The 27,104-nt window shown below is 37.9% G+C and overlaps 2 protein-coding genes across 10 annotated transcripts in view; both read left to right on the forward strand.

Annotated features, from left to right (window-relative positions):
* Positions 1 to 8,162, forward strand: part of LOC109104098 (protein furry homolog) — a 51,160-nt gene extending 42,998 nt beyond the window's left edge. For 2 of the 7 annotated variants that reach the window (XM_042771374.1, XM_042771375.1), the window contains exons 50-63: positions 24 to 98; positions 178 to 348; positions 609 to 617; positions 2,029 to 2,232; positions 2,509 to 2,652; positions 3,742 to 3,905; positions 4,059 to 4,299; positions 4,639 to 4,788; positions 4,950 to 5,048; positions 5,332 to 5,415; positions 6,350 to 6,367; positions 6,614 to 6,724; positions 7,152 to 7,357; positions 7,852 to 8,162. In XM_042771374.1, coding sequence (XP_042627308.1) covers positions 24 to 98; positions 178 to 348; positions 609 to 617; positions 2,029 to 2,232; positions 2,509 to 2,652; positions 3,742 to 3,905; positions 4,059 to 4,299; positions 4,639 to 4,788; positions 4,950 to 5,048; positions 5,332 to 5,415; positions 6,350 to 6,367; positions 6,614 to 6,724; positions 7,152 to 7,357; positions 7,852 to 8,110 — 1,935 coding nt within the window. In that variant the 3' untranslated portion in view covers positions 8,111 to 8,162. The remainder of the gene's footprint in view (positions 1 to 23; positions 99 to 177; positions 349 to 608; positions 618 to 2,028; positions 2,233 to 2,508; positions 2,653 to 3,741; positions 3,906 to 4,058; positions 4,300 to 4,638; positions 4,789 to 4,949; positions 5,049 to 5,331; positions 5,416 to 6,349; positions 6,368 to 6,613; positions 6,725 to 7,151; positions 7,358 to 7,851) is intronic. The other 5 variants (XM_042771376.1, XM_042771377.1, XM_042771378.1 and 2 more) reach the window with 3 other exon arrangements.
* Positions 8,163 to 10,054: 1,892 nt separating this feature from the next.
* On the forward strand, positions 10,055 to 26,461 carry brca2 (BRCA2 DNA repair associated). Of its 3 annotated transcripts, none has more exons than XM_042771386.1 (28): positions 10,055 to 10,240; positions 10,461 to 10,561; positions 10,673 to 10,885; positions 10,966 to 11,044; positions 11,135 to 11,178; positions 11,317 to 11,345; positions 11,663 to 11,774; positions 12,021 to 12,076; positions 12,209 to 12,290; positions 12,410 to 13,105; positions 13,189 to 17,493; positions 17,586 to 17,681; positions 17,784 to 17,853; positions 17,944 to 18,305; positions 18,471 to 18,661; positions 18,786 to 18,973; positions 19,082 to 19,252; positions 19,333 to 19,687; positions 19,770 to 19,925; positions 20,038 to 20,185; positions 20,302 to 20,411; positions 20,598 to 20,799; positions 20,886 to 21,052; positions 21,150 to 21,288; positions 21,424 to 21,677; positions 21,791 to 21,916; positions 22,308 to 22,689; positions 25,585 to 26,461. In XM_042771386.1, exons 2-27 carry the CDS (start codon positions 10,528 to 10,530, stop codon positions 22,650 to 22,652), a joined length of 8,730 nt encoding a protein of 2,909 aa, XP_042627320.1. In that variant the 5' UTR covers positions 10,055 to 10,240; positions 10,461 to 10,527; the 3' UTR covers positions 22,653 to 22,689; positions 25,585 to 26,461. The 3 variants fall into 3 exon arrangements, with proteins under 3 accessions (XP_042627320.1, XP_042627321.1, XP_042627322.1); XM_042771387.1 differs by having other exon boundaries at positions 25,588 to 26,461; XM_042771388.1 differs by lacking the exon at positions 25,585 to 26,461 and having other exon boundaries at positions 11,002 to 11,044; positions 22,308 to 23,172.
* Positions 26,462 to 27,104: the final 643 nt, after the last annotated feature.

Raw genomic sequence — 27,104 nt, forward strand, 5'->3', positions numbered from 1 at the left:
TTTGTCATTTCACTCCAATTTAGAAAAGAACTCGTGAGAAGTTGGTGAATGTATTAACCTTGTGTGGCCAAGAAGTTGGACTCACCAAAAACCCATCTGTAAGTGACATATATGTTATCCATCCAGTATTAAATATTTGAAAATATGTCAGAAATCATTCTAAAGCCCTTCCTACAGGTGATTTTCTCATCCTGTGGGGAGCTGGACCTGATTGAGCACCAGCCCAGTCTGGTGTCCTCTGAGGACGGCACACGGGACACCGAAAACATGGACGACACCACTTCAGAACAGCAGTTCCGTGTATTCAGGGACTTTGACTTCCTGGATGTGGAACTGGAAGATGGAGAGGTGAGCAGATATTTAAAAAACGAAACCAAAATGATCAGTTCCCTCTTGCTTGTGAAATCTTTTGACTTCCAAATTACTTGGGTGAGCTTTGTTTTGACTGCAGTAAAGTGGACCCTTAGGGAAAGCAAAGCTAAAGCATTAAACTTTTGCCAAGTATCAGTCAGAGATAAACTGTTGCACTGTTTGCGCAATACTTCTGTAACTTTCTTTAACTCTTTGTAATACGTTCTCCTCTCCTTGTTTATGTCTGTGCCATCAAGGAGATGCAGGTAAGCCCAGGAATCCTCTAATGTTGTGCTGTTTGCAGTAGGACAAGATGATATTGTGTTTATTTACATTCTGTGCATTGTGATGCATTTCCATAACTCTACCTAGAAATGTGCACATTTAGACTGGACAGATACAGTCAGAAAGATACAGATCAAACATATTCATCCTCATTGATGAAATGTGCAAAATTTACCACAGAATTTTTAATAAAACTTTTATGTATTTATTTTTTTTAAATATTTATTTTAAAACTACACTACTGTTTTGTTTTTTTAACTGTTTGAAAGAGACAGTAAAGGCATGTTACAAAAGATTTTCTCCTCAAATAAATGCTGTTTTTATTGAATGCTTTTGAAAAAATGTATTTCAGTTTCCATAAGAATATTATTTCAACAATGACAATAATAAGAAGGTCTTGATCACCAAAGCAGCATATTTGAATGATTTCTGAAGTATCATGTGACACTAAAGACTGGAAAATTCAGCTTTGCCACAGCAATCACAGGAAAAAAATTACATTTTAAAATATATTAATTTGAATTGTAGTACTATTTTACAGTATTACTGTTTTACTGTATTTTTGGTCAAAGCAATGCAGCTTTGGTGAGCATAGGAGAATTCTAGCAAAAATCCTACAGACCCCAAACTTTTGAACTGTATTGTATCTTAGAAAATGTAAGAATTAATTGGTGGGTAGCATTTATAAATGTGGTTTTTATTATATTTCAATGTGTCTGCATTTTAATAGCTTGGCCATCTCTAGTCTGCACTCTCTTATGAAATCATTAGTCAGTTCACTGAGGTCACTGTACCAATTTGCTGAAGCTGCAATGCCACAGAGACACTTACTGTAAAAGGGCAGATTCAGCCTTTCAAATAAATTCTCTCTTCTGAATAATTTTCACTAGTGTTTTTATAAAACCATCATATTTTAGTTCTAACCTTCAGTGTATCAGTATCAAAGACTTCTTCTTGCTTCTTTACCATTTTGTATTGGTCAAGTTACAAGAAAGTAATTAAAGTAGAGTAGTAAAAGTAACTTTTTTCAGTGTTTAAGTGCCCTGTTAGAGGAAAGCTTAGACACTGACTGAACTGAACTGGATCTGTGAAGAAATGTGGATGTTGACTCTTGACTCTGATGTTAAGGCATGTGGCTGCAGTGATAACTTGAGCCTCTTCCAAAGCAAATGTCCTTCAGGCACTTTATTACTTACTCTACAAGACATAGAATGTTTCACTACTGTGTTAATCCTTCATAGGGAGAGATATCCTTATATAACAAACTCAAAGACTGAGCACCTTCACATATAGAGCTTGCTGTAGCCTATGACTGTGGGGATTTTGAAAAGTGGTTGTGTGCTATATACCAATTCAGAGGACTCTGTATTTCTCTCACTCTTTCTCTGACAGGGTGAGACAGCTGACAGCTTTAACTGGGGTGCACGGAGGCGTTCCATTGACAGCCTGGACCAGGCTGAAGCCCAACCCGTGGAGGAGGACATCCGGCTCTCAGGAAGTTCACCGAGCCTGTGTCCAGTCGTCCATGATTATTCTGACGAATCTTCTGAGGAAGAGTCCCTCACAGCCAGCCAGATTCTCTCAGCTTCACAACTAGTAATGTTGAATTTGTTCTGTTTTTTTTTTTTTTGTACACTACTTAACTTAATGTGATGTATGAAACAGGATATCCATTGGGAAATATTGTAGACAGGATTTAATCCATTTGGATACTTGGATTGTGAAAAGAGGCAGAAAACTTTTGATAAAAGATTATTATAAAAACGTTTCTTTTACAGTATGTATAATAAATCTATAAAATCTATTTTATAGAAACATTTAAAAACTATTTTATATCTATAATGTCGAATTAAACTCTATTTCTCGTTTCAGAATGTCAGCCTGTCTCCTACTGAGGAACTTAACCCCATGGACTCCCCTCCCATCTCCTTTGACAGCATTCAAGCTGACCCAATTCCTCTTTCCACCCCAACTCCTAGCTTTGAGATCTCAGCACCCGAGGGCTCGAACCATCGGGTGAATAAAAACTTCAAAATGGCTGATCTTAGGGGGCAGACACTTTTCTACTCATACCGCACTTCTGTTCTGGAGTTTTTCCATTAACACGGTTGAAAAAAAAATCTCTTTCTGTGCTTGCTTTATATGTCTTGCTCTGCTTTTAGCATGGATAGATTTTCGGTGGTAGTTTGCTGATAGTATTTTTCTATGACATGCTTTTTTTTTAGGATGGGGGCATTAGATTAATGTGCAAAGCGGCATGGAAGTGCAAGTAATCCTTGCTCTTCAAAAGCTCCCCATTTCTATCTGCTAACCATTTCTATGCTAACCGCATTTTTTTTCTTTGAGGCCTACCACAGTCTCAGAAAGAGGCTCTGGGTGAGCCACTAGGGCAATGTGTATGGCTTCTCTGTGGGTGGCAAAGCTGTAACATCACTTACATGCTAAATGCTAGGGGTGCTAATAAAGAGAGTGTACCCATTGCCTGTGGCCATAAATATGAGACCAGACCAATGAAATTTTGGTCCTCCAATTTTTTTTAAAGGTCTCTAAATATACATGAATTTGACATTATTAAAAAAAAAAAAATTAATAAAAAAAAAGCACTCAAAAGAGAAAAGATTCTCAGCATGAAGAGTTGTAATTTTAAAAGGTTAGTGAATATTTATTTATAATATATTTATATATATTTTATTAAATAAATTACAGAGCTGGTTGACCAATATGTTTCTTTTTTATTCTTTCATTAGCCACCCTGTCCTCTGTCTAAATATAAGTATATATAATATATATTTTAAATTATAATAAATGCAATAATTAAATCAGTGTATAAATTAAAATGTTAGATAAAATTTAAAAATATTTGATGATAGAAAATGTTTAGCAGTTAGTAAATTATGGAACTGACATTTGGGGGAATCGCTTCTGTATTTAAAAAAAATAAAATTCAAAGAAAGTCAGCCATATAATCTGATCTTTTCCTAATAATATTTTTTCATAATACATTTTTTCATAGCCACAGCTGTTTCCATTGTATGATGAATGTGTAATGCATTGGCGATAAATACTTAACAAGCTTTTCTTCTTGTGAATCCTATCCAAAACTAGGCTGAGGATTCGGCTGAAGAAGAAGAAACCATTGCTAATGAGAACGATATCTCACTCTGCATTTGCGAGTCGCCGCCTGCCTTCAGTAGTTCTGACATCCTAACAGCGGACACATCCCAGAGGGAAAACAACTTCTATACTGACGAGACATGTTGTGTTCCCAGGTACTGCATGTGTGCTTCACACTCCCAACATACATGATTCTGTTTCAGTTTTAGTAGAAGAGTCTGGAAAAGTCAGACTTTTCTCAAGTTTCTCATAGCTGATGTTTGAAACTTTTTCCCTCACCACATAATTCTATCCCTCAATTCCTCCAGTGGGTTTGGAGACCAGCAGAGCTCTGTGGCACAAACAGAGGAGGAAAAGGAAGAGCTGTTGCTAGAGTCCCGTTCCTCCCCTCCGCCCTCTCCCTTTTTCTCTGCCATCCTGGCCGCTTTCCAGCCGACTGTGTGCGATGATGCCGAAGAGGCTTGGCGCAATCATCTCAGCCAGTTGGTGGCTGACTCGGATGGTTCATGTGCGGTTTACACCTTCCAAGTCTTCTCCTCACTCTTTCAGGTAACTAATAGAGGTACAATAGGTTGTCACTGGTCCTTATTATGTTGATTTTTGCCAAGCAGCTTCAATAAAGATCTATCTTATCTTAATGACAAAAAAGTGAAATTAATCAACTGACACTTTTCTAACATTCTAATTGTTGCAGGCTGTGTTGTTAATGCTAAATGATGCTGATTTTATTCATTATCTTGGATTTTCTTTGGTTCATCACACAAAGCCCACAACTCAGTAGTGCCAAAGTTGTAGAAGACATGTCACGTCTTTGATTATATTCTATTGGCAGTGACAACATGCTGGTCTGGGACAGATTAAATAGGATATGTTGTTTCTGACCTTCAGAGTATACAGGCCAAGTTCTGCACCTTGACTTGTGACGCTGCTGGTTACCTTGGCGACGGCCTTCGTGGAATTGGAGCGAAGTTTGTAAGGTCATCCCAGATGCTGACATCCTGCTCCGAATGTCCCACGTTGTTTATCGATGCAGACACTGTGAGTTTCTTGTTTGAATATGAATGATATCAATGCTATATCCAGAACTCAAATCAGTACCATCCTTAGTGTTCTGTTCAATTTCTCCCTCGCTGTGTATGTGTGCAAGCCATTTTGAAATGTACTTATTATAAAATGTATCTCTTAAATGTGTGTTTCAGATTGTGTCTTACGGGCTCTTGGAGAAGATGAAGTTTAGTGTGTTAGAGCTGCAGGAGTATCTAGAGACTTACAACAACAAAAAGGAGGAAGTCATATCAGTATGTTCAATAAAGCGTTATTTTACAAAACAGTAAATGTGTAATTTTCTTTTTTTTTAATTATTATTTTATTTAGAAAATCTCTAGTATGTAATGTGTGTATATACAGTATATGGAAATAAAATCAATTCATTTTCTGACTCCAAACTTTTGAACAGTAGGAAATAAGAATATATACATATAAGTATAAATGCAGTTTACTGTTTATTTCACCACAGAAGCTGTAAATAAAAAGCACTACAGCTTGTTCTATATAACTTACTGTTGCCTGCGACTCTTTTAGTGGCTACGCAACTGCAAGGCCAGTTTCCCCAAATGCACTGGAGATGGAGTGATCACCTATCAACCTACTGAAACGGAAGAGAAGGTATGACACATCTGCTTTTTAACATAACAGTTAGATAGGCAGCAATTCCAAAGAAAACTAATAAAGGAATGTCATTATTATTTAAGCACATAATCTAGATCTCAAAATTTTGCAAACTGGAGCTTTAATAGTTCAGCTATCTAATACTTTGACACAACCTTAAAACTACAGTGTGGTGGTGTACCACAAATAGTGCATGAGTTTCTGTCTTTCTTTACTTCCTATATATATGTACACATATAAATATATTACTCTGTGTGAATGTTTCGGTATGGCTGTATTGTCCACTGATTGATGCCACTGTAATGTCTGTTGGGTCCTGAGATACGAGATTAATTGACCAAAATGTGTTTCAGATTCCATTTCAATGTACTTCTTTATATTTTCTGCATTTCAATTGTTCTGTGATAGCCCTGTGAGTGACATCTCTTTTCTATCTGTCTGCTCTATAACTTTAAGCCTGTTTCAAACACAAGCTGTTACTTCAGAACAGCGCCCCCTATTCTTATGTTTGCTATGAGGGGTCTTTCTCTGCTGGGCTTTGAAGAAGTTTAAAGAAACCCTGAAAAAGTTTCTTTCCTGACTCTAAAATGTAATCTTACATAAACCTACTTTCAACCCTTCAAGATCCCTTCAAGTTGTAACCAGTTAAAGCAATAAAAATGGCATATGGGTAGTGATTGCATCTTGTTTTTTTGTTGTTGTTTTTTTGTACCCAGCACAGTCCCCATGCAAAAATAAAAATAAGAGGGCATATTTGTGACCCTTTTTCTTTCTCTGCTTGTCTATTCACTTTTTCTGCTCATGCATGATGGAGCCATTGCTCATGCTTTATATTGCCTGTGCCGCTGTTGGCTGCATGTATTCACACTACAGTATATTCAAAACTTCCTTCTCACTTCTCACCTTTTGTCTTGCAATGCCTGCTTTATAGCAAATGGAATCTCTTGCAGTAAGTTTTATAAAAAATCTTTTTGGCCTCATGTCTTCTTTTCCTTTGTTCTAAATGCAGATATTGTCAAAGTTTTTCCACAGGCTTCTATTCTTTAAAAAGATAACACTATTTTGTTAACATGCTTTTATCCTTGTTTGGTTTGCTGCAACTCTTGTGTAGTAACTTCTTTTATATATATTAAGAAGATTTAAAAAACTTTTAAATGAGATAGTTGTGTTAATTTTATTTATGTTTTGTTTACAGCAACTGGAGCTTTGTCAAAAACTCTACAAACTCCACTTTCAGCTGCTGCTGCTTTTTCAGTCTTACTGTAAACTGATTGGCCAAGTTCAGGCTATAAATTCTGTACCAGAGGTATGTTGACATCAATGTCTCATCATCTGAGTTTGATTAAGACATTTTTTACTGGAATAGAAAAAGTCTAGCTTGCAGATCTTATTTAGTATGGAGGCCTGAACATGACATGCACAGAAAAAAAGATCTTGTGGCCACAAATTAAGAATTTGTTCCCAAAACTTATTAAATAATTAAGTTGAATTATGGCCACATTGTGTTAATTCATTCACTTGTTTTAAGGTGTGGTCACATTAGCACTGTTTTAGTAACATTTTGTAATCTTGGTGGGCAACTTTTTCACACTCACGCAAAACTGCAGAACGTACAGAATCCAACTCCTGAACTTATGGTACCGACACTGTATCTTTTTGAAAGGGTTCCGTTTTTCTCAGGAAATAGCTAATATGATGCATGTATGTTCACATATAAATGTTTTCCCTTTTAGCTGCAGAACATATCCAGAGAGTTGAGTGAGTTGAGAAGTAACCTGAGGGCAGCAGCAGCCTCAGTGGTCAACGAGTCAGCAGCTGAGCCGAGAGAACCCACCACTGAATCCCCCTTCAGCTCCTCTGAGGTTGCTGTGCAGGCCATTCTAGAGAGCCTGAGAACCAACGAGTTCTCCAGAGCCATCCGTTACATACAGGAATGCAGGTAAACTTCCCACTGAGAGAAATGACTGCAGCTTATTGTTTTATAATGGAATTTAAAGGAATAGTCCACACAAAAATTAAACTTCTGTAATTATTTACTCAAAAAACTGTATTCATATCTTTCTGTGGAACACAAAAGAAGATATTTTGAAGAATGTGAAGAAACAGTTTTGGTTCCCATTGACTTCCACTGTATGGACAAAAAAGTCATACAGTTGAAGTCAATAGGAAACTGAACTGTTTGGTTCTTCCAAAATATCTTCTTTTGTGTTCTGTAGAAAAAAGAAATCCATAGAAGTTTGGAATGACATGAGGTTGAGTAAATAATGACAGAATTTAAATTTTTGGGTGGACTATTCCTTGACATTTTTGATTTATTGATAACCTCTTCAGGAATAGAAAATGATTGAGTTATATGCATTGCAGTAACAGTGGAGTAATATACAGTGCTTTGTATTTTAATTACGTGAAATAATTCTAATCACTTTGTTTCAGAAAAATGTGGCCAAGTGACATCTTCGGCAGCAGCTCCGAGAATGAGATTCAGACTCTACTCAACATCTATTTCCGGCACCAAACTCTGGGTCAGACAGGAACCTTTGCCCTGGTCGGTTCAAAACAAGACCTCTCTGAGATATGCAACCGACTCACTGAGCTCAACTGCGAGATCCGAGACATGATTCGACGGGCACAGGGCTACCGGGCCATCACTGCCTTCCTTCCTGACTCCAGCGTGACTGGCATCAGCCTTTGAGTAGAACTTTAAGGGATCAGGCCGGCATTGGCCTTCTTTCCACCACTCCTGTCTGAAGCCTCTACCACCTCAACCATCAAACCCTTCGCTTTTTTGCACTACTATGTATGTAAGGGGCCGCCCCTGCCTCTGAAATGGGGCCTCTATCACTGCAAGCATCAAAGGTATACCAAAGCTCCATGAATGGCTCCTCCTGCCCGCGTCTACCATTATACATGTAACGGGAAAATGTGCAATGCCTCAAACCAAGTGAAACTTCAGTGCTTTCGGCTAATTGGTGATACATATGTTCTGTTCTTGCTTTTGATTTCAAATAAAAGCTGAAAGCTGCTGTTAATGTGGCTTTTTTAAAGATGCTTAAAAAGATGAGTTTTCACAGTGTGCACCCCTGCCTCAGCTTTTATCCGTACAGACAGAATGTCTCTAACACAGTGCAATGATACAGTCAGAGAGACCTGGATGCATAAAGGGGTCATCCAGCACTTATTTATGAATGGGGTGTTTGGTTTTACGGTCCCACTTTATATTAAGTGGCCTTAACTACTATGTACTTACATTTAGGTTAATCATTTGGTACAATGCACTTATTGTGTACATACATGTTTTTACATTGTACTTATATTTTTAAAATACATGCATGTAATTACATCTGTAATTACTTTCTGTAATTCCATTTATAATTATACTGTTGACACATCCCTGACACCTTAACCCACCCTTAAACCTACCCAGACAACCAAACTTGTCCCTAACCTTACCCGTATCCCACCTCAATAGCAGCAAAAGTGTTGTGCAATACAATTTTTTTATGCAAGTACATAGTAGTTAAGGCCACTTAATATAAAGTGGGACCGGTTTTACTAATGTCTTTCTACTGTTTAGTTGCTCCTAGAAGGTTTATTTATTTTCTTAAAAGGAAGATCATCAATTTTTGATCATCATAAAATAAATAGTATAGTTTTTTTATAGATGGAATTATGTCTATTCTGTCTGTTGAAATGGCCAAGCATTCAAAGGTATGTACAATAAGACGAAATAGAGATATTTATGGAATAAGAAATTATTTTAAATTAAATATTTGTACATAGTAGTGGGAATGTAGCCCAGACTTGTAAGATTTTATTTGTATGGTTTTATTTTGCTGTCTGCTGTATAAAAAGTGTGCATGCAATAAATAGATCAATAAATAATATTAATGAAAAAGTCTGCTTAGTGTTTTTTTATGTCTATGTGCTTAAGTAGGTTTAGTTCTGTAATGAGAATGATTGACAGATTGTCTATGATTTTAGAATGCACGCTTGTTTGTTTTTGTTTGATGTTATTTTTATTGTTGAACTAAATTATACAATTTACATTAGCTTTTCCTAAAGGTAATCTTAAATGAGAGGATCAGAACTGAAATCAAGCAATGCATTATGTCGTGTTTTTATGGTAGTGCGCCCTCTGGTGCACAACAACGGCAATAATAAAGACACTCAAAGGCTAAATTGTATTCGTCAGTTATGCAAATTGACAATGAAATGCACAATCCGCAAATATGTATATTTCTGTGTCCCATGACTGTTTTTTAAAACGTGTTTCTGTTTTTTAACAAACAAAATTCACATTTTAGTTTAGATATTATGTGTCATAACTGTTATCTAACATATATGTTTCTAAAACAAATGTTTGTAAATGACTTAAAATATTGTTTAGATATTAATAATTTTTGGAATAAGCATAAAGTATAAAGAAGTAAATAAAATAACAGGTGATAATAATAATTAAAGTAATTCAAAAAGTTAAAAGAAGTTTTAGCATAGAATAGATTAGAGTAGAATATTATTTTTCCGAATAAATCTGTAATCAACTACAGTATTTCCAATTTCGATTCAGTGGTGCACGTAAGTCCGCCCCCTGAAATGACGCTCACATTTTGATTGGTCGAGACAACAGCTCTTCCTATGACGACACGGCGCTCATTGGCGGGATGTGTTAAAATAGCTTGATCCACGCGCAAGATAAACAGTCCTCTCAGAACACTTCAGGGAATAAAACATTTTGGAACAGAGATGAAGAAGACATTTCAATGAACTTCGAAAACTCAGAAGTTACAAAAAGCTTTCATCTGTGCCAACACGTTCATTTACGGTAACTTCCGGACTTGTTTTCCTGTCTGTAGCTAGTTCAGATAGCTAAAAGTAAACAGTGATGTGTATTACACGGAACAGTTAATTAATTACAGTCACTTAAATCTCGATAACAAACTGTTAACGATAACTATGTAATATAAACCAGATACACTGATGTCATAGATAAAAGGTGGACTGGATTAATTTACATCTTTATGTTTTTGTTTATTTATCTGTAGGTCCAATGAAAACATTATTGTGCTATTGTGCTTGGTTCGGATTTAACCCCTTCACACCCATGGCAGCATGTTTGACAACTTCTTTAATCAAATTGACAAAGGTAAACACTTATTATAATAATAATAATAATAATAGTAATACTATGTATGTATGTATGTATGTATGTATGTGTGTGTGTGTTACCATCTGATATACTGTATTGTGAATTAAGAGCTTGGACCTCTTAATCCTGACTGGTTTGAGGAGTTGACTGCAAAAGCTTTCAGAGATGAAGGGCGTCCTAAAAGTTCAAAAGTTGAGGAGGAGGAGACTGTCAAAGTATCAGCCACATCAGCCCTGGCCAGCCATTCTACACCCAAAATATTCAAGCAACCACACTTTCAGTCCCCTGCTTCCATTCTTAATGAAGAGTCCCCTTATGAAGGTATCGTAGTTGTTGTGTTATGTATAAAGTATGTATAAATAAAGGACATAGTCCTTTAGAATTGTTTTGTTTCCACCCAGTGGTTAATGGAGACTCATCAGCTTTTCCCTGGACAGATTCAAGCCCTTGTTTGTTTGGTTCAGAGTCAGACAAAGACAGGTAATTATGTTCGAGTATGAGAATATGAATTTCATGTGATATATGAAAGTCAAGCAGAAGGTTAATGAAAGTTTCTCTTATCCTTTGTAGTCAAAGATTTGATAGATCCTGTGAAAAACCTAGAGATTACTTTGGTAAGCGGGTTTTAGATTGCCTTTCATTTTTTTTCTTTTAAAAGTAAAAAAAAAAGCAGTAAGATTCTTTTTTTTTTTTTATTCTAATATTAAATACTGTACTTTATTTCTTAACAACTTCCATATGTGACATCACAGGCCTTCTAGATACACCAAAAAGGTCTTTGGTAAGTCCACACAACTTCACAAAACTGGTTGTGTCATATTTATAATCTTAATTCACAATGTTCGTCTTGTTTTTTACATTACTCATTCATGGCATTTAAGTTTCAAATTAAGTTCAGATGTCATTCTAGACATTAAAGGGGTTATATGATGCTGCTAAAAAGAACATTATTTTGTGTATTTGGTGTAATGCAATGTGTTTATGTGCTTTAAGGTTAAAAAAACATTATTTTCCACATAATGTACATTATTGTTTCTCCTCTATGCCCTCCATTCTGAAACTTTTGACCCCTTTAATCATAATGCTGTTCTGTTACAGGCACATTCGGCAAAACAGATATCTGAGAGCCTGGGGGCACAAATCAACCCTGACCTATCCTGGACCAGCTCCTTTAACACACCATCCTCTTTGGCTCCCACTGTGATATTGCGTATGTATGAAAATTAAAGTCTTGTCTCTTTAGATGAATTTAGTAGAGAAGAGTGTAAAATAATATCTAATAAGAGGGTGAAACAATTCAAACTTTGAATGTCAAATACAAGTCAGAGTGTTCATTAAAAAAAAAAAAAATTTATCCATTATATCTTGATTCCATTGAATTGCATGTGTTGCAATTCCACTGGTTTCCTGATCAGATTTGAGCTATTCAGCAAGAGTTATTCTTATTTCCCTTTAGCCGAAACAGAGGAACACGCTCCATCAGCAAGTGGCCTCAAAGACAAGGAAGCAACTGTAAGTGCAAATCTAAGTTTCTGGATATATAATGGAAGGAAATTTGGATTATGGTGCCTGAAATGCTGAGAGCCTGTTTTTACCAACATGTAATTAATGGTGATGGCTTGTTCTCACTCTTATACACACTAGTTTGTCCGGAAACTCTTCCCATCTCTCTCGAAAGGATCTGCAAGCAATGCAACATTAAGTGATACATCACTAAAACAAGAGGGTGAGTGTGACACTGTATATTTGAAACTATACAGAAAATAAATGAAATGGTTAATTTAAAATGCATACACATTATTAACTTCAAGAATGGTTCTGATTATTCTGTTATCTTCTCTTCAGTGATAGCTGAAAGTGAGACTATTCAGTCTGATGACCTGGGAGAAAAGCCTGTTTGCTCTCCAAATACATCTCTTGATACAAGTGGTCTGTGGAAGCAGAAGGTTCCCAGCGCTATAGAGGATGGGGACGTACGCAACACAGTGCAGAATGTTCTTGATGGTGCAGAGGACGTATTGTCAATATTCTTTAGCAACAGCACAGCAACTCTGCGAAGAAGCAAAACCAAGGAGAGGATCAGAAGGAGAATAACAGATTCCTCAAAAGATGTCAAATCAGTTGTTCTAACTTCAGAGTCAGAAGAGATATTAAAGGATGATGTAGAAACAAAAAGGCCCTGCAAAAACAAAGATGACACTCAATGGACTCCCCTAAGTTTCTCAGAATCCACTCTTAATATTGACTGTTCGGACGTGTCTTTGATAAACAATCACAACAATGTAGCATCCAGTGAAATTAATGGTTGTACTGTTTTCAACTGCATTGCAGAAAATAGCCAAACTTTTCCACAGACTGTAAGACTCAAGTCTTATCCAGAAGGAACTCAGTGTCAGAAGCCTTTGTTAGACAAATCGCCTGCTTTCATGCTTTCTAGAAAGCCCAGAAAGTTTGTGTATCAAGTGCCAAGTTCAGATCTGTCAAAGACAGTAATTGAACACAAAGAAACCCAACCAGTATGTTTGGACCAAACACTCAAAGGTAAGGTGTTCAATGTATAAAATTTTTCTTATAAATATATTGTTTGTGTATTTTAAACAACATTTTTGCTCTGCATTCTACAGAAAATCCCTCAGTGGAAGAGGTGTCTAGTGACCTTAATAAATCCACAGTCGCCAGTGAAAATGCAATCAATAATCATACACAGCCACAAGACTTCAAACAGTTATCTACAGAAATCCATGATCCTGATTTAGGACTGGATATGACGCAGCTTTCCAAGGCATTTGCAGAGGATTTCACACAAGAAATAATGCCAGGAGCACTGCTTGACGTGGCTGTAAAGGGTGATCAAAATGGCCAAGTGCAACATAAAGCAGAACTGGAGGAGAAGAACGAAGATGGTAGTCAAAATGACATCTCTAATTTAGCAGACATATCTGTGAACTCTCCAAACAAGTCAACAGTCATGCTTACAACTTTTGAAATCAGTCACGACAGTGGTTGCCCCACCACCTTTTCAGATTTGGATAGTACAACAACCTCTTGTGCAGACATCAAAGAGTTTTTTCCTTCTTTTAAAATGGCAAACAACAAGGCCATTTCCATACCGAATAAGACTATAATGAAGGCCAAAGCATCATTAGATGAAGCTGCAGGGGATGTTTTGATCAACACATTAAATGGAACTACTCTGAAACATCAAACAATAGAAACATTGTGCAAATCAGTATCGGGAAGCACTAATGCAAACAGATCGCCCATAGAACAATCCATCTTCCCTAACCATGCATCAAGACTGCGTGTTAGCGATGCTCCAAAGAGTGACAGTTCAAAGAGCTTTAAAATTAATATTTCAAGCTGCTCTTCACCACAGTCAAATGAATCTGATTATAAAACCGGTTTAAAGAGGAATATTACAGTTTCAAATGTTGGCTTTCTAACAGAGACTCTATTGAAAGAGGAATTGGGGAGAGGTTCAGACTCATCAAAGTGCATTCATCAAAAATTGGATTTCAAAAGAATTGCTGAAAGACAGACCATGTTCAACATTAATAGCGCACACAATCCCACCGCAGTGGACTCCAGCCGTGAAGATGATGAGGAGAATGGCACGTTGACAGCATCTCAAAAGGCTGATGTTACAGAATTGTGCAATCTTTTGGAGGAAGCAAATAGTCAACATGAATTTACCCAGTCCAAACCAGCAAATCATTTCTCAGACAACCACACTACAGAGAAAGAGTGGGATCCCGATATACTCTACGGCATTGACTTTGATGATAGTTTTAACTGTGATGTGAAAGAAAAGCATCCCATCAAGACGGACTCTTCTTCAGTAAACGCTTCTGATCATATTCAAATTGTAGATGCTTACAAATTACCATGCCCCATGTCAAAGGAAACGCAAAATGGCATTGTGCCTTTGTCAGTGGCTGAAGACGGTTCTTTAGTTGATGGAATTAAGAGTATACAGTCTCATTTCAGTGATAATACTCCAGTTCATTTTTTTGGTTTTAAAACTGCTAAAGGGGAAGCTATAAGCATATCAGAAAAGAGTTTAAACAATGCAAGGCACGTTTTTGAAGAGGATGATCAAAAAGCCGTGTGTATTAAAGAAGTCAAGGTGGATATTGGATTAATAAAGCCAGAACATGTTGAAACAGAGCCTACATTCAATACTTTTGATAGTATGAGCACAGAAAATAAAACCTACCTTCAGATTAAACAAGATGTAAATTTCAGCTCTCTAAATGTAAATGCAGCTTGTAAAGAGAGAAATAAGCAAGTGATAGAAAATGAAGGAACAGAGCAGAATTGTTTAGGTGAAAAAACAGATGTTTTTTGTGTTGACTCCAATAGTCATTTTGGTTTTAGTACAGCCAGCGGAGCAAAGCTGAAAGTGCCTGAAAAGGCTCTCCTGCAAGCAAGAAAACTTCTTAATGATGTTGACAGCTTAGAAGAGTCACAAACACACAAACTCACTCTCCATGCTTCTGGAAACCATAATGGCTCTATGTCAACAACTAGCCTTAAGAAAACAAAAGCAGTTTCTAGGAGTAATACCTCTATAAAAATAAGTGAGCCGTACTTAGTAACCAAAATATCTGATGGTGTGGATAGGCTTTGCTTCAACAGCGAGAAGGTCTTTCAAGAACAGAAATCTAGCAGTGATCCTAAAGAAGTTTTCTCAAAGATTTTTCCCACAGAAACTTTTTCGCTTCAGTCAGAGGAAGGCTATGGTTTTCAGACCGCCAGTGGGAAAGGAGTTTCAGTTTCAGCCTGTGCCCTTAAGAAGGCAAAGGACATATTTAAAGACTGTGATGAAAATATTGACTTGAAAATGGAGGGAATCAATGACAAACTGGATGTTGAAATCAAACAAGTAAATGCATTTACTCCAAACTGTAAACGTGTGACATTTTCAGATGTGTCATTCATGGAGGCCAACACTGTTCTCAATGACTCTGACGTGACCGATGATGACTTATTGCTGTCCTCTTCAGTCCAGCAACCCCCTCAGAAAGACCTTCAGAGTGAATTTTCTAAGCATCCTTATGAGTTGCTTCCTCGTAACGGCAACTGTGGTTTCAGTACTGCCAGTGGTAAGAAGGTGTCCATCTCAGCTGGAGCACTACAAAGTAGTAAGGATCTGTTGTCTGATGATGGTTTCTCATGTGCTGATGGATCTCCAAAGACAAAGAAGGTTGTTGATATTCAAACGGACACTAGCTCTATAAGAAAACACAAAGGATTCTCTACAGCAGATGGGAAGAAGGTGGCTGTCTCTGCTGCAGGGCTGCAAAGGGCAAAGAATCTCTTCAGAGATTGTGAAGAAGAGCGCTTATCATTTGAAGATCTTCAGCACCAAAACTTTAAAGGTTTCAGTGATGTCTCAAAAAAGCCACTGACTAAGATAAGGATGGCATTTGCAGGTTGCAGTGACATCTCCTTCAGCCATGAGCATGAGACTGGGGATTCTTCAGGAAACAACATAGGATTCTCTACAGCAGGTGGGAAGAAGGTGGCCGTCTCTGCTACTGGGCTGCAAAGGGCAAAGAGTCTTTTTAAAGATTGTGAAGAGGAGAGTTTAGCTTCTGGGAGTCATCACCACCAAGTCTGTCAGGGTTTCAGCACTGCCAGTGGCAAAGATGTTACCATCTCCGAAAAGGCACTGAGTGAGGTTAGAGCAGCATTGGCAGGTTGTGATGACACCTCCTTTCATCATGAGCCTGAAAATACTTCAGGAAACAACATAGGATTCTCTACAGCAGGTGGGAAGAAGGTGGCCATATCTGCTACTGGGCTGCAAAGGGCAAAGAGTCTTTTTAAAGATTGTGAAGAGGAGAGTTTAGCTTCTGGGAGTCATCACCACCAAGTCTGTCAGGGTTTCAGCACTGCCAGTGGCAAAGATGTTACCATCTCCGAAAAGGCACTGAGTGAGGTTAGAGCAGCATTTGCAGGTTGTGATGACACCTCCTTTCATCATGAGCCTGAAAATTCTTCAAGAAACAACATAGGATTCTCTACAGCAGGTGGGAAGAAGGTGGCCGTCTCTGCTACTGGGCTGCAAAGGGCAAAGTGTCTTTTTAAAGATTGTGAAGAGGAGAGTTTAGCTTCTGGAAGTCTTCAGCACCAAGTCTGTCAGGGTATCAGCACTGCCAGTGGCAAAGATGTTACCGTCTCCGAAAAGGCACTGAGTGAGGTTAGAGCAGCATTTGCAAGTTGTGATGACACCTCCTTTCATCATGAGCCTGAAAATACTTCAGGAAACAACATAGGATTCTCTACAGCAGGTGGGAAGAAGGTGGCCATCTCTGCTAATGCAGTTCAGAGGGCCAAGTGTCTTTTTAAAGATTGTGAAGAGGAAAATTTATCATACGAGGAGGTCCCACCTCAAACTAAGAGTTCTCATAAAAGCAGTGAGGATATGGTGGATGGAAACCTAAAATTTGAACAACTTAACAAGAAAAATTATGGTTTCAGTACTGCAGGTGGGAAAGGTGTGTCTGTATCAGAAGTTGCCCTTGAGGAAGCTTCTAAATTATTCAGAGATTGTGATGCCCAAGTTACTTTTACTGATAGCCAGCTGCTACAGAGTGATTCCTCAGAATGCCGTCCTCAACATAAAGATAGACAAACCAAAACCACTCTGCATCCTTTGCCATCTAAAGCAACTCAGAATGAACATGCAAAACTAGACTTGCACTCTTTGGATTTTTACAGTTGCACAGACACCCAGCAGAAATACTTTGAGCAGGAAGCAATGGCTTGCACTAAAGCTTTACTGGCAGATGATGACCTGAATGAATCAGGCAGTTTGGCGATGACAGAGGACCAAAAATATCCATTTGTTCATGAACTACAGGCACAGGGATCTTTTGGCCATAAGAGAAGGAAGCGTCCATTTGATGCCAGAAATATAGCAGGTATAGGCAACAGAATGTTTCATGTTTTGAGTAAATATGTTTTAATCTTTAACCTCTCATTTTATAAAATACTTTGTCCTGTTTTGATTCAGGTCAGCCTCCTTTGAAAAGACAACTTCTCTCAGAGTTTGACCGGACGTTAGATACAAAGACCTCAGGCCTCACACCACTTAAAAGCTGTCCAAATGGTTAGATCTTTTATTCATTAATAAATTAACCAAAAAAAAACTTCATTTTATTTTATTATGAGGTGCTGTATTAATTTTTTTTATCTTCTATACCTGTTGTAGGAACGTTAAGAGACAGGCGTGTCTTCAGTTACAATGTCCACCTCAAGTCAAATGTCACTGGTCCAGATTGGTAGGTTGTTTCACTGTTTTAATAGTTAACTCTTTAATATTTAATATGACAAGACATCTTTAATTCTTACAAGTTCTCTTAAATATGCAGGCATCCTGTGGACCAAAAGTCAGATGACCTCGAGCAACCGTGTTCAACTGTATCTATCCAAAACAGATGCTACTCAGACCCTAAAGGAGGGGTGTTTGTGCCCCCTTTTCAAAAGGGTATGAAGACTGGGACATCAGTCTGTCAAGATGTTTCTGAAGTGTCCACAGGTTTTATCCCACCTTTCAAGAAGGAAAACAAAGAAACAACTGAACATAGCAATCAAATAGACCAAACTTCTATATCACATAATGACAGTGTTGCACGATATTGTGATAGGAAGAACCAACACGAGGGTTCTGACCCTAAACCAACCACTTCAGTGGAAAGCATACCTTTGAAAATCATGGACTCTGAAGAGAAAGGTAGCCATTTACTCTACTACCTAATAGTAATTTTACTACTAATTTTGTATTTTAAATATATATTAAATTGATATGGCTGTGTCCACAAAAGATGTAGAGATAGATATGAATGATTCTGTGAATGCAGCAATGAATCCTAATGTTTTTTTCTTGGGATGTTAATAGACACAGAGGCATGCTGGGAGACCTTGAACCTAGCTAGGGATATGCAAGACATGAGACTCAGAAAGAAGAAAAGGCAGACTATTCGTCCACTATCTGGCAGCCTTTACCTTGCTAAGACGTCTGGTGTCCCCAGAATAGGTCTGAGAGATGCTGTGGGACGCAAATGTCCTGGTCAATACACACAGGAGGAGGTACATTTTGATAACTTTTTTGATACTTAATTATTCCACTGTGTTTTAAGTCACTGCAAAACCATACTTCGGAGGCGGTATATTACAGTTGCTATATTTGTTTTTCTATCTTTCTCCATGTCAGCTGTATCAGCATGGTGTACATCACAAGGTCTCACTAATAAAAAGTGAAAATGCTGAATCATTCAGATTTGACTGTAATGACTTCTTCAAATGTGAGGTCCTCATGGAGTCTGGTGCTGTCCAGCTGGCAGATGGAGGCTGGTTGGTTCCAGACAATAAGGGTTCTGTGGGCAAAGATGAATTTTATAGGTAAACATATGGTGCATTAATACAAATAGCATGTACTGTACATCTACGTGCTGAAAGGCACTGTGTTTTCATGGAATTAGTTTGGGTAATATACCTTTTTTTTGGCAGAGCATTGTGTGACACACCTGGTGTCGATCCCAAACTGATCAGTGATACCTGGGTATTCAACCATTACCGATGGATTGTATGGAAACGGGCCTCCATGGAAAGAACGTTTCCAGATTTGATGGGTAACCTATGTTTGACTCCAGAGCAAGTACTTTTGCAGCTAAAATTCAGGTACTGAATCTTAGAGAAGCTCATACTTTTTCAAGCAAAGCTTTTGAAAATTACTGTAACACTTTGATATTTGCTCTTAGATATGATGTGGAGGTGGACCACAGTCAGCGATCTGCTCTCAGGAGGATCATGGAGAGGGACGACACTCCAGCTAAGACGTTAGTGCTCTGTGTATGTGGTGTTGCTCAAACTGGTCAACATCCAGAAAAGCCAGTAAAAGATGACAAAACTCCTAATGCAAAGATGGAGACCTGTGTGGTCTGGCTCACAGATGGCTGGTATTCCATCAAAGGCCAGTTAGACATTCCGCTCTCTGCCATGCTGAACAAGGGCCGTCTCCAAATCGGTGATAAGATTGTGACCAGTGGAGCTGAGTTGGTTGGTTCCCAAGAAGCCTGTCCTCCTCTGGAAGCTCCTGAATCTCTGATGCTAAAGGTGAAGTTGGTGTTCAACTAAAATGATCCATGACTGCGAAATCCTGTCAGACTCTATATGATTTGCCATTTTTGAATTTCAGATTTCAGCCAACAGCACAAGACGAGCTCGGTGGGACACTAAGTTGGGTTACTATCGTGACCCTCGGCCTATCAGCTTTCCACTGTCATCACTGTTCACTGCTGGAGGTGTTGTAAGCTGTGTGAACATTGTGGTGTTGAGAAGTTACCCCACTCAGGTCTGCTCCACCTCAGTAGATCTGAATGAGATATTTTGATCTGTAAAAGCATATTTTGTGTGCATAATTTTGCTTTTGTACCAAACAAATGACTGACTCTATTATTAAACAGTGGATGGAGAAGAAGCCCAATGGTGTCTTTATATTTCGCAATGATCGTGCAGAAGATCGAGAGGCCAGAAAACACAGCATCTCCAAGCACAAATCCATGGATCTTCTTATTTCCAAAATACAGACCCAATTCGAAAAAGAAATGGAAGGTAGGGTTTTTACTTGAGTTTTTTTTTCTTCCTTTTACCTTAAGCTTTATCAGAGGTTTGTATGCAAGCATATGAGGATCACAAGGATTGATGAGTAATTTTCCTCCATGTATAAGGTAAAAAGAAAAGTCAAGGCCAAAGGAGGACATTTAGTCGACATGAGATTGAAGCACTGCAGGATGGGGAAGAGTTATATGAGGCAATGGAGCGGGATCCTGCTGTTGAGGTCAACACTTTAATGCATTTTTTTGCATATTTTTTCCAATGGGTAGTAAACTAAAAGAAAGTAGTGCTCAATAAATCAGCACTGGGTTAATAGAACCTTTATTTATATATATATATATATATATATATATATATATATATATATATATAATATTTATTTTAAATATTTAACTTGATGTACTAGTAGACCCATCTAAGTGCGAGTCAGATGGATGCAGTGAGTAAGTACAGACGCTGTTTGGAGGAAAAGAGGCAGGCGGAGCTGCAGGAGCGTGTGCAGAAGGCTGTAATGGAAGCCCAGGAGGCTGAGGGTGGGTGTCCCAATCGAGATGTAACTCCTGTTTGGAAGCTCAGCATTACTGATGCCAAAGACCTGCAGAGCAACTGTGGTGAGCCAAGTGGATTTCTTTACTTTGTTTAGGTGTTGAAGGAGCCAATTTAACCTGTTATGGCTGGGTGCTATCTCGTTTCCTAGTTTACACCCTGAATATCTGGCGCCCATCGCAAGACTTGTATGGCTTGCTCAGAGAGGGCCACAGATATAGGGCGTATCATCTTGCCACATCAGAGGGGAAGAAACGCTCAGGCATTGCTCACATCCAGTTCACTGCCACCAAGAAAACACTCTTCCAGGATGTTGAGGTAAACTAAATGTTCAGCAACTTTGCTCCCACCACAGACTGTTCCATTTTCATTACAAGCATCTTTAATGGTCTTACATAAAATGTGATTGAGCCAGGTGTCTCCAGAATGGTTGCATCAGCATTTTCGTGCTCGAGAATGCGTAAGCTTCAAAGAACTTCAAAACCCTCAGTTCAGCTCACCTTGTGGGGAGGTTGACATAGTGGGATGTATTGTCTCTATAGATGGCAAACAAGGTAAATTTCATTAATTCATCATAAAACATCTGTCATCAAATGCCAAAGCTGTTGTTTCCCCAATGAGTCTATCACTTAGTTTCCTCAATCCTTAATATCTTCAAACACATTGTGACTGTTTGCATGCCTTTTCAGGCCGTTGCCCATTACTGCATCTTGTGGATGAGAACTTTGACCTGGTCTCTGTGAGAACCTACAGTAGTCTGGAGCAGTTAGCTGTAGAAGAGCTGGTAAAGCTGCGAGCACTGGTCGCTCTTAGTAATCTTCAGGCGAGACCATACTCTGGACCTGTGCCAAGCCTTTATGCAGGAGAACAAGCAGTATTTTCTGTAAACCCCAAAGAATCCCATCTACAAGAAGCTATGACCCGTCTGAAGACTTTTGTCCAGGTTGATGAAACCGCTTTTAAAATTTTTGTTTTTATGTGCATGTACAGTCAAAGACTGATTCCTGATGTCTTTCGTTGTTGCTTATTAGACTTAGATATTTGTTGTTTACACAGACTTGTCAGCATTTTTTCAGCATTGCGGAGGAGAAGGTCTCAGATGTTGTTCCTTCAGGTGTCTTGAGTTCTTTTCAGTCTCCAAGAACTCCTTGTGTGCAGTCTAATCCAAAAATTAATGGCAGGGTTAGTATGAATTTTCTTTTTATATGGTGAAAGATTGGTTTTATTAGTGGTGCTTGGTAAGGCAAGCATCACTGTAATTATTAACTTCAACTGTTTGTTCTATAAACATGAAAGTGCCTACATCTTTGATAGTTTTATATTATCATTCATAGTTATTTTTATTGTTAATATTAACAATATATATCATAATAAGTTATTAATTGTTGACATTTATTAAATTATGTGCACATATACACTACTGTTCAAAAGTTAATAATGTTATAAAATATTTCTGTTTCAGATCAATACTGTTCATTTGAAATTTCTATTTATCAAATAATTTTTATTTCACATTTATGTATGTTCTTTGGATGCAATATCAATGTATTATGCCCTTTGTTGAAATTCCCAGGTAACCCCACAGCAGAAGAGCGTCATTTTCTCACCTTTCACTCCACTGAATAGGAGAACTCCTGCATCTGCATGTAACAGCGAGGGAAAAGACCCCAAATGTTTGAAAAGAAGGCGCGGTTTGGACTACCTGTCACGTATCCCATCCCCTCCACCCCTCACTCCTCTGCAAAAAACAGCTTCTCCCTGTGTTAACAGGACCTTCAATCCACCACGGAGATCTGTGACTCCCAAACCTCCACAGAATGAGTCACCTCGAGCCTCATGTCCCCCACCGGGCGAGGAGAAGTGGGTGCATGATGAAGAGCTGGCGATGATAGACACCCAGGCGTTACTTGAAGGCTGATGGGGAAAAGTGTGACTCTCCTGTTGAAACATTAAATGTGAGTTGAAGCACAATATTTCCAGCATTCAAGGCATTGAGAACTTTAGGTAATGAAAGCTCTATTTTTACTGTTGGCAGAAAATGCAAATAGCACTGTTGTGACTTTGCTTTCTAGTTGCCTGGTTTACTGTGGTTCTCTGATGGTAAATGACATGAAAGAGATGCACCTAACTACTGTAATCATTTTAAAATTATTTCTTGTTTTGTTATTGTACTACTATAGTATGGAAGTTTGCAATGTTCAGGGAAAAAAAGTGTAAAGTATATTTAAAAATGTTTATATATTTTCATTTTTATTAAAAGACGGAAAAAAAATTTGTACAGTGGTGACATTAGCAGTATTTTCTAAGACAAGCATCATTTACTGATATTGCTATACTTGAAACAAACCCCAAACTACACTGGAAATATGAAACTTTTGCATGTGACATGCACTGTTTGTGCTATACAGACATGAGTAAAAGCTCAAATTGTGCACCTTAGTGAGAAGAGGTATTTTTTTTTTTTTTTTTTTTTTTTATGTTTATGCTTTTCTAAGGATTCCGATTTACATTTTTGTGATAAATGACTAAAAAACAGATTAAAAAAAAAAAAAAAAAACGGACTTGCAAACATGGAAGGACTTGGGCCACAAATAATAATGACTTGATCGTGTGCTCTTTTTGACTTAGATTAGTAAGTAACCACCTAGAATGCCCTAGCATCATTGTACAATGAATTTTGCACCAGCGCTCACTTTATTTTTTCAAGGAATGTAAAATTTTAAACTAAAATTGATATCACAATCTGTTGTTTTGATATATTTCTATTAATGAACAGCAGGTGGCGCCTTAACACTTGCCTTTGACTTGCAGCGAATGGTTCAACTCTGTAGGAAGATTGTGAAATCCTGTCTGCCATTTTCATATTAAATCTGAAGTAATGAGGATGGAACAAGTAATATGAATATTTTGCTTAATAACCTCCAGATATTGGCAGCATAGAAAGCAATGGGAATGACAAACACAAGTCTGGACATACTTCTCTTGATCTGGTTGGCAAACTCAATGTCATGATTAGACCGCAAAGACAGACAAAGGGATTTCTTCTCTTCCAAACAGAACATTGTCATATTTAATTATCTGTGAAAATATATTAATTCCAGGCATTTACTCTAGAGAAAATATAGAATGTGGCTGTTTGCTTTTCAGATCAGTTTTAAGGATTTTTAAAATTTAGAAGCAACCCCATAATCTGTTCGCTCGTCGAGGAATGCTTCAGAAAACCACAGACATGCCAGATTTGCAGTTAGCTGCCATCGGTGGCTTTCCTCCACAGTGTTCAGTTTTACATCCATCATCTATCATTGAGAATGTGCTGACTCAGCACACAGCCAGCTCTATTTTAAGATCTCTGGCCCACAATGATAAAGATAGTTGACACTACTGTCGTGTAGTGAAGAGACACTGAAGATGATATCTGTCAATGGTTGACGGAGAGTAGCGTTATTGTGGGCAAAAATGTTTCCATGAGCCCAGCTCTGAGAGTACTTGTAGTACATTGAATTCTAAAGTCTAGAGGCTTTTTTTTTCTTCTTTTTTTCTTTCTTTCTTTTTTTTTTTTTTTTTGGTGTGTGCTGCATGAGATGACATGGTTAAAATCTGTTTAACATTTATCATGTTTTCCCACATTTAGGTTTGTCTCTCCATGTGAGAGTCATTATTTTTGTGAATTGCCTCTAGAGGCCTGATGGGCTGCTTTCAGGCAGCTGCTCAGAATTTCGTTTTCTCTTGTGCTGATTATTTCTCTTCTGTGGCCGTTTAAATTAATGCATATATGTCTGCATTCTCTGGCACTTCTGAATATTTTTCTGTTGTAATTTTTATCTACTGTATCTTCAAGTGTTTACCAAGGTGAAAACTACTAATATTTTACAGGTTTTTATCGCTCTATATCTTAACACATTCTTCAGAAAATGTAAAAATTTATATTTTCTTTCTGAGTAATGTATCACCCAGCCATTTGTTCCACCCAGAATCAATCCTGCAATCTTTGCGTTTGTAATCTTGATCTTAACCCCATTATGCTATGAGGACCTAATTATCTTTGAGTACATAACAGTACATTTGTACTTTCCGAGAGTACATAAAGTAGGGCTTAATTACAATTCTTACAACATAAAACTTAAGGCAGTCTTCATCCACTCTGAGCTGCCCTAATCCACCCTCTTAGGCTGATTCTGGCTTCCATTTCCCTTGACTCTGAGACCTGATGGAGAGGTGGAAAGAGATGAATAAAAGAAACTAAAATGGGACGGTGAAGGGGAGTGGACATTTGATAGTCCCATATTCTCTTTGCAACCCCACCAGACTGAATGAATTAAGGGTCGCGTTTAGCTGTAGCATTGGAAAGCCAGATACCTGAGCTGTGATTTAGACTAGACTCTATCTGATAACAACTTGTACAAGAAATGTTGTTTGGGCAGAAATTAGCAGCAGCCGTAAAACACAGAGGGAAAAAAAAAACCCAATAACACAGAGAGGGACATTATTAAAATGAATTTTTTAGTGGTATAATGGCAAATAGATGGACTAGTAAGTGAAGCTGTAGTTGAAGAGTCATTGGATGGGATTTATGAATGTTTTAAAAAACATATTTTTTTAAAACATTTCTTCTTAAATTCCATCCAATGAGCCTGTTTTCTTTCTGTTCATTTGGATTCCTTTTCTTCAGATTGCTTTAATTAAGCCCTGTGATTGGCATTTGGTCAAGCACTTCTGTTTCAAGCTTCAAAATCTTCCTGTTCTGTACCTTTGACTCTTTGAACTTTCGCTCTCAAATCATCCATTCTCTCCTCCACTTTTTATTTAATTTCCATCTTTTCCTCCATAACCCTCCGTTACACCTCTTCCAGCAGATTTGCAGTGGAAATGAGCTTCACAGACTGTTGACCTCGTAGACCCACCACCTGAGGTCTGGACCAGCAGAGCTCGCAGAGTGACCCTCGACTTCACCCTGCTGTAAATCTTTTTCCGCTCACTTTTTTTTTCCCCCAACTTTAATCTCATGAACATGCACGGTGAGAGGAGGATGTGCAATTTTTTTCAGGATTAGGAGTTTGGGATTTTGTGGCTGGATAAGTTTAACTATCACGGTTTATTTTCCATCCCGAATGAGAGTCCCATTTGATTTGCATGCAAGGAAGCAGAGTATCGATGGTCCGTGCAGCTAGTGGAGAAAATGATTTGGAGATGCTGAAATTCATAAAAAGTTCTAATTAAACAGAGCTGTTAAGTGAAGTGTCTCGTTATCTGGGTATCATTCATTTTTCAATCAGAACCATTTAGAACACATTGTCCTTGTAAATAAATACCACTTTACCGGAACACAATCTTAGCAGTCTTCTCCTGACCTCAACACTTCCTTTGTTTCCAAACCATTTCATCCTATAGGATAAAAATAAAAGTTCCAATAAGGGTTTTCACACCGGTTTTGTTTCCCAAGGAGCCTTTCAGTGCACAATTGTTGTTGTTTTTTTCTTGTGTGAAGAACATTTTAAATATCTAAAGAACCTTTTTCTACTATAAAGAACTTTTTGTGAAATGGAAAGATTCCATAGATGTTAAAGGTTCTTCATGAAACCTTCAATGCCAATAAACAACCTTCATACGAGTGTAGGTTGCAAAGAACACTGGCTTTCATAGATCAATTGAAACTGTTTGTAGTCACAATAACAAATGTTTAATAAATGTTTTTTCTGTCGATGAAGTGGAAAAATATCGCTGGAAGAACTTTTGGCTCATCATTCCGCTGACAATTTCTGGCTTTAATCCTTCCCATACGTTTTCTGTCACTATATATCAGCTTGAGCATTTGTTTTGATTCTTATGTGGTCTTGTTATGTAGAGCTAATGAAGTCATTGAGATGTACAATCAGAGTTTAATCAGTTCGGGGCTTCTCAGGATTAAAAAAAGGTGGCGGAGAGGTTGAGGGGATTGTGGGATGATGTCTCAGCGGCTTAGAAACAGCATGAGATCTCATGACACACATCAGCATGACACATTTGCTTCAGCAGGGTGGAAGAGAGGGTGAAATATCATACTGGAAGAGAAACTCTGAGACAAGACTAACAGAGCTGGCCTCAAGATGTTTATTCCATTCAGCGCTAATTGTGTTATACACCTCAAGATCTTCTTCTTTTCTCTTCGGCAAGAAAAAAAATCCTAAAGGAAATCCTAAATGCCTTAATACATGAAAATAAATTTTGCCCCACAATTTAAAATCACTTCTGTGTAACAGATGGTGATTTGCTTGTATTGTTTTACCCTCTCTCGTCAGTGTCTTAGATGCCCACACACCTTTCTTTCGGTGGGTGATCTCATATCTGCCACAGTAAATACTCAAGCTGTAAGTAATTCTGCCAAGCATCATTA

The sequence above is a fragment of the Cyprinus carpio genome, chromosome A15 (genome assembly GCF_018340385.1).
Source record: "Cyprinus carpio isolate SPL01 chromosome A15, ASM1834038v1, whole genome shotgun sequence".
Taxonomy (NCBI): Eukaryota; Metazoa; Chordata; class Actinopteri; order Cypriniformes; family Cyprinidae; genus Cyprinus; species Cyprinus carpio.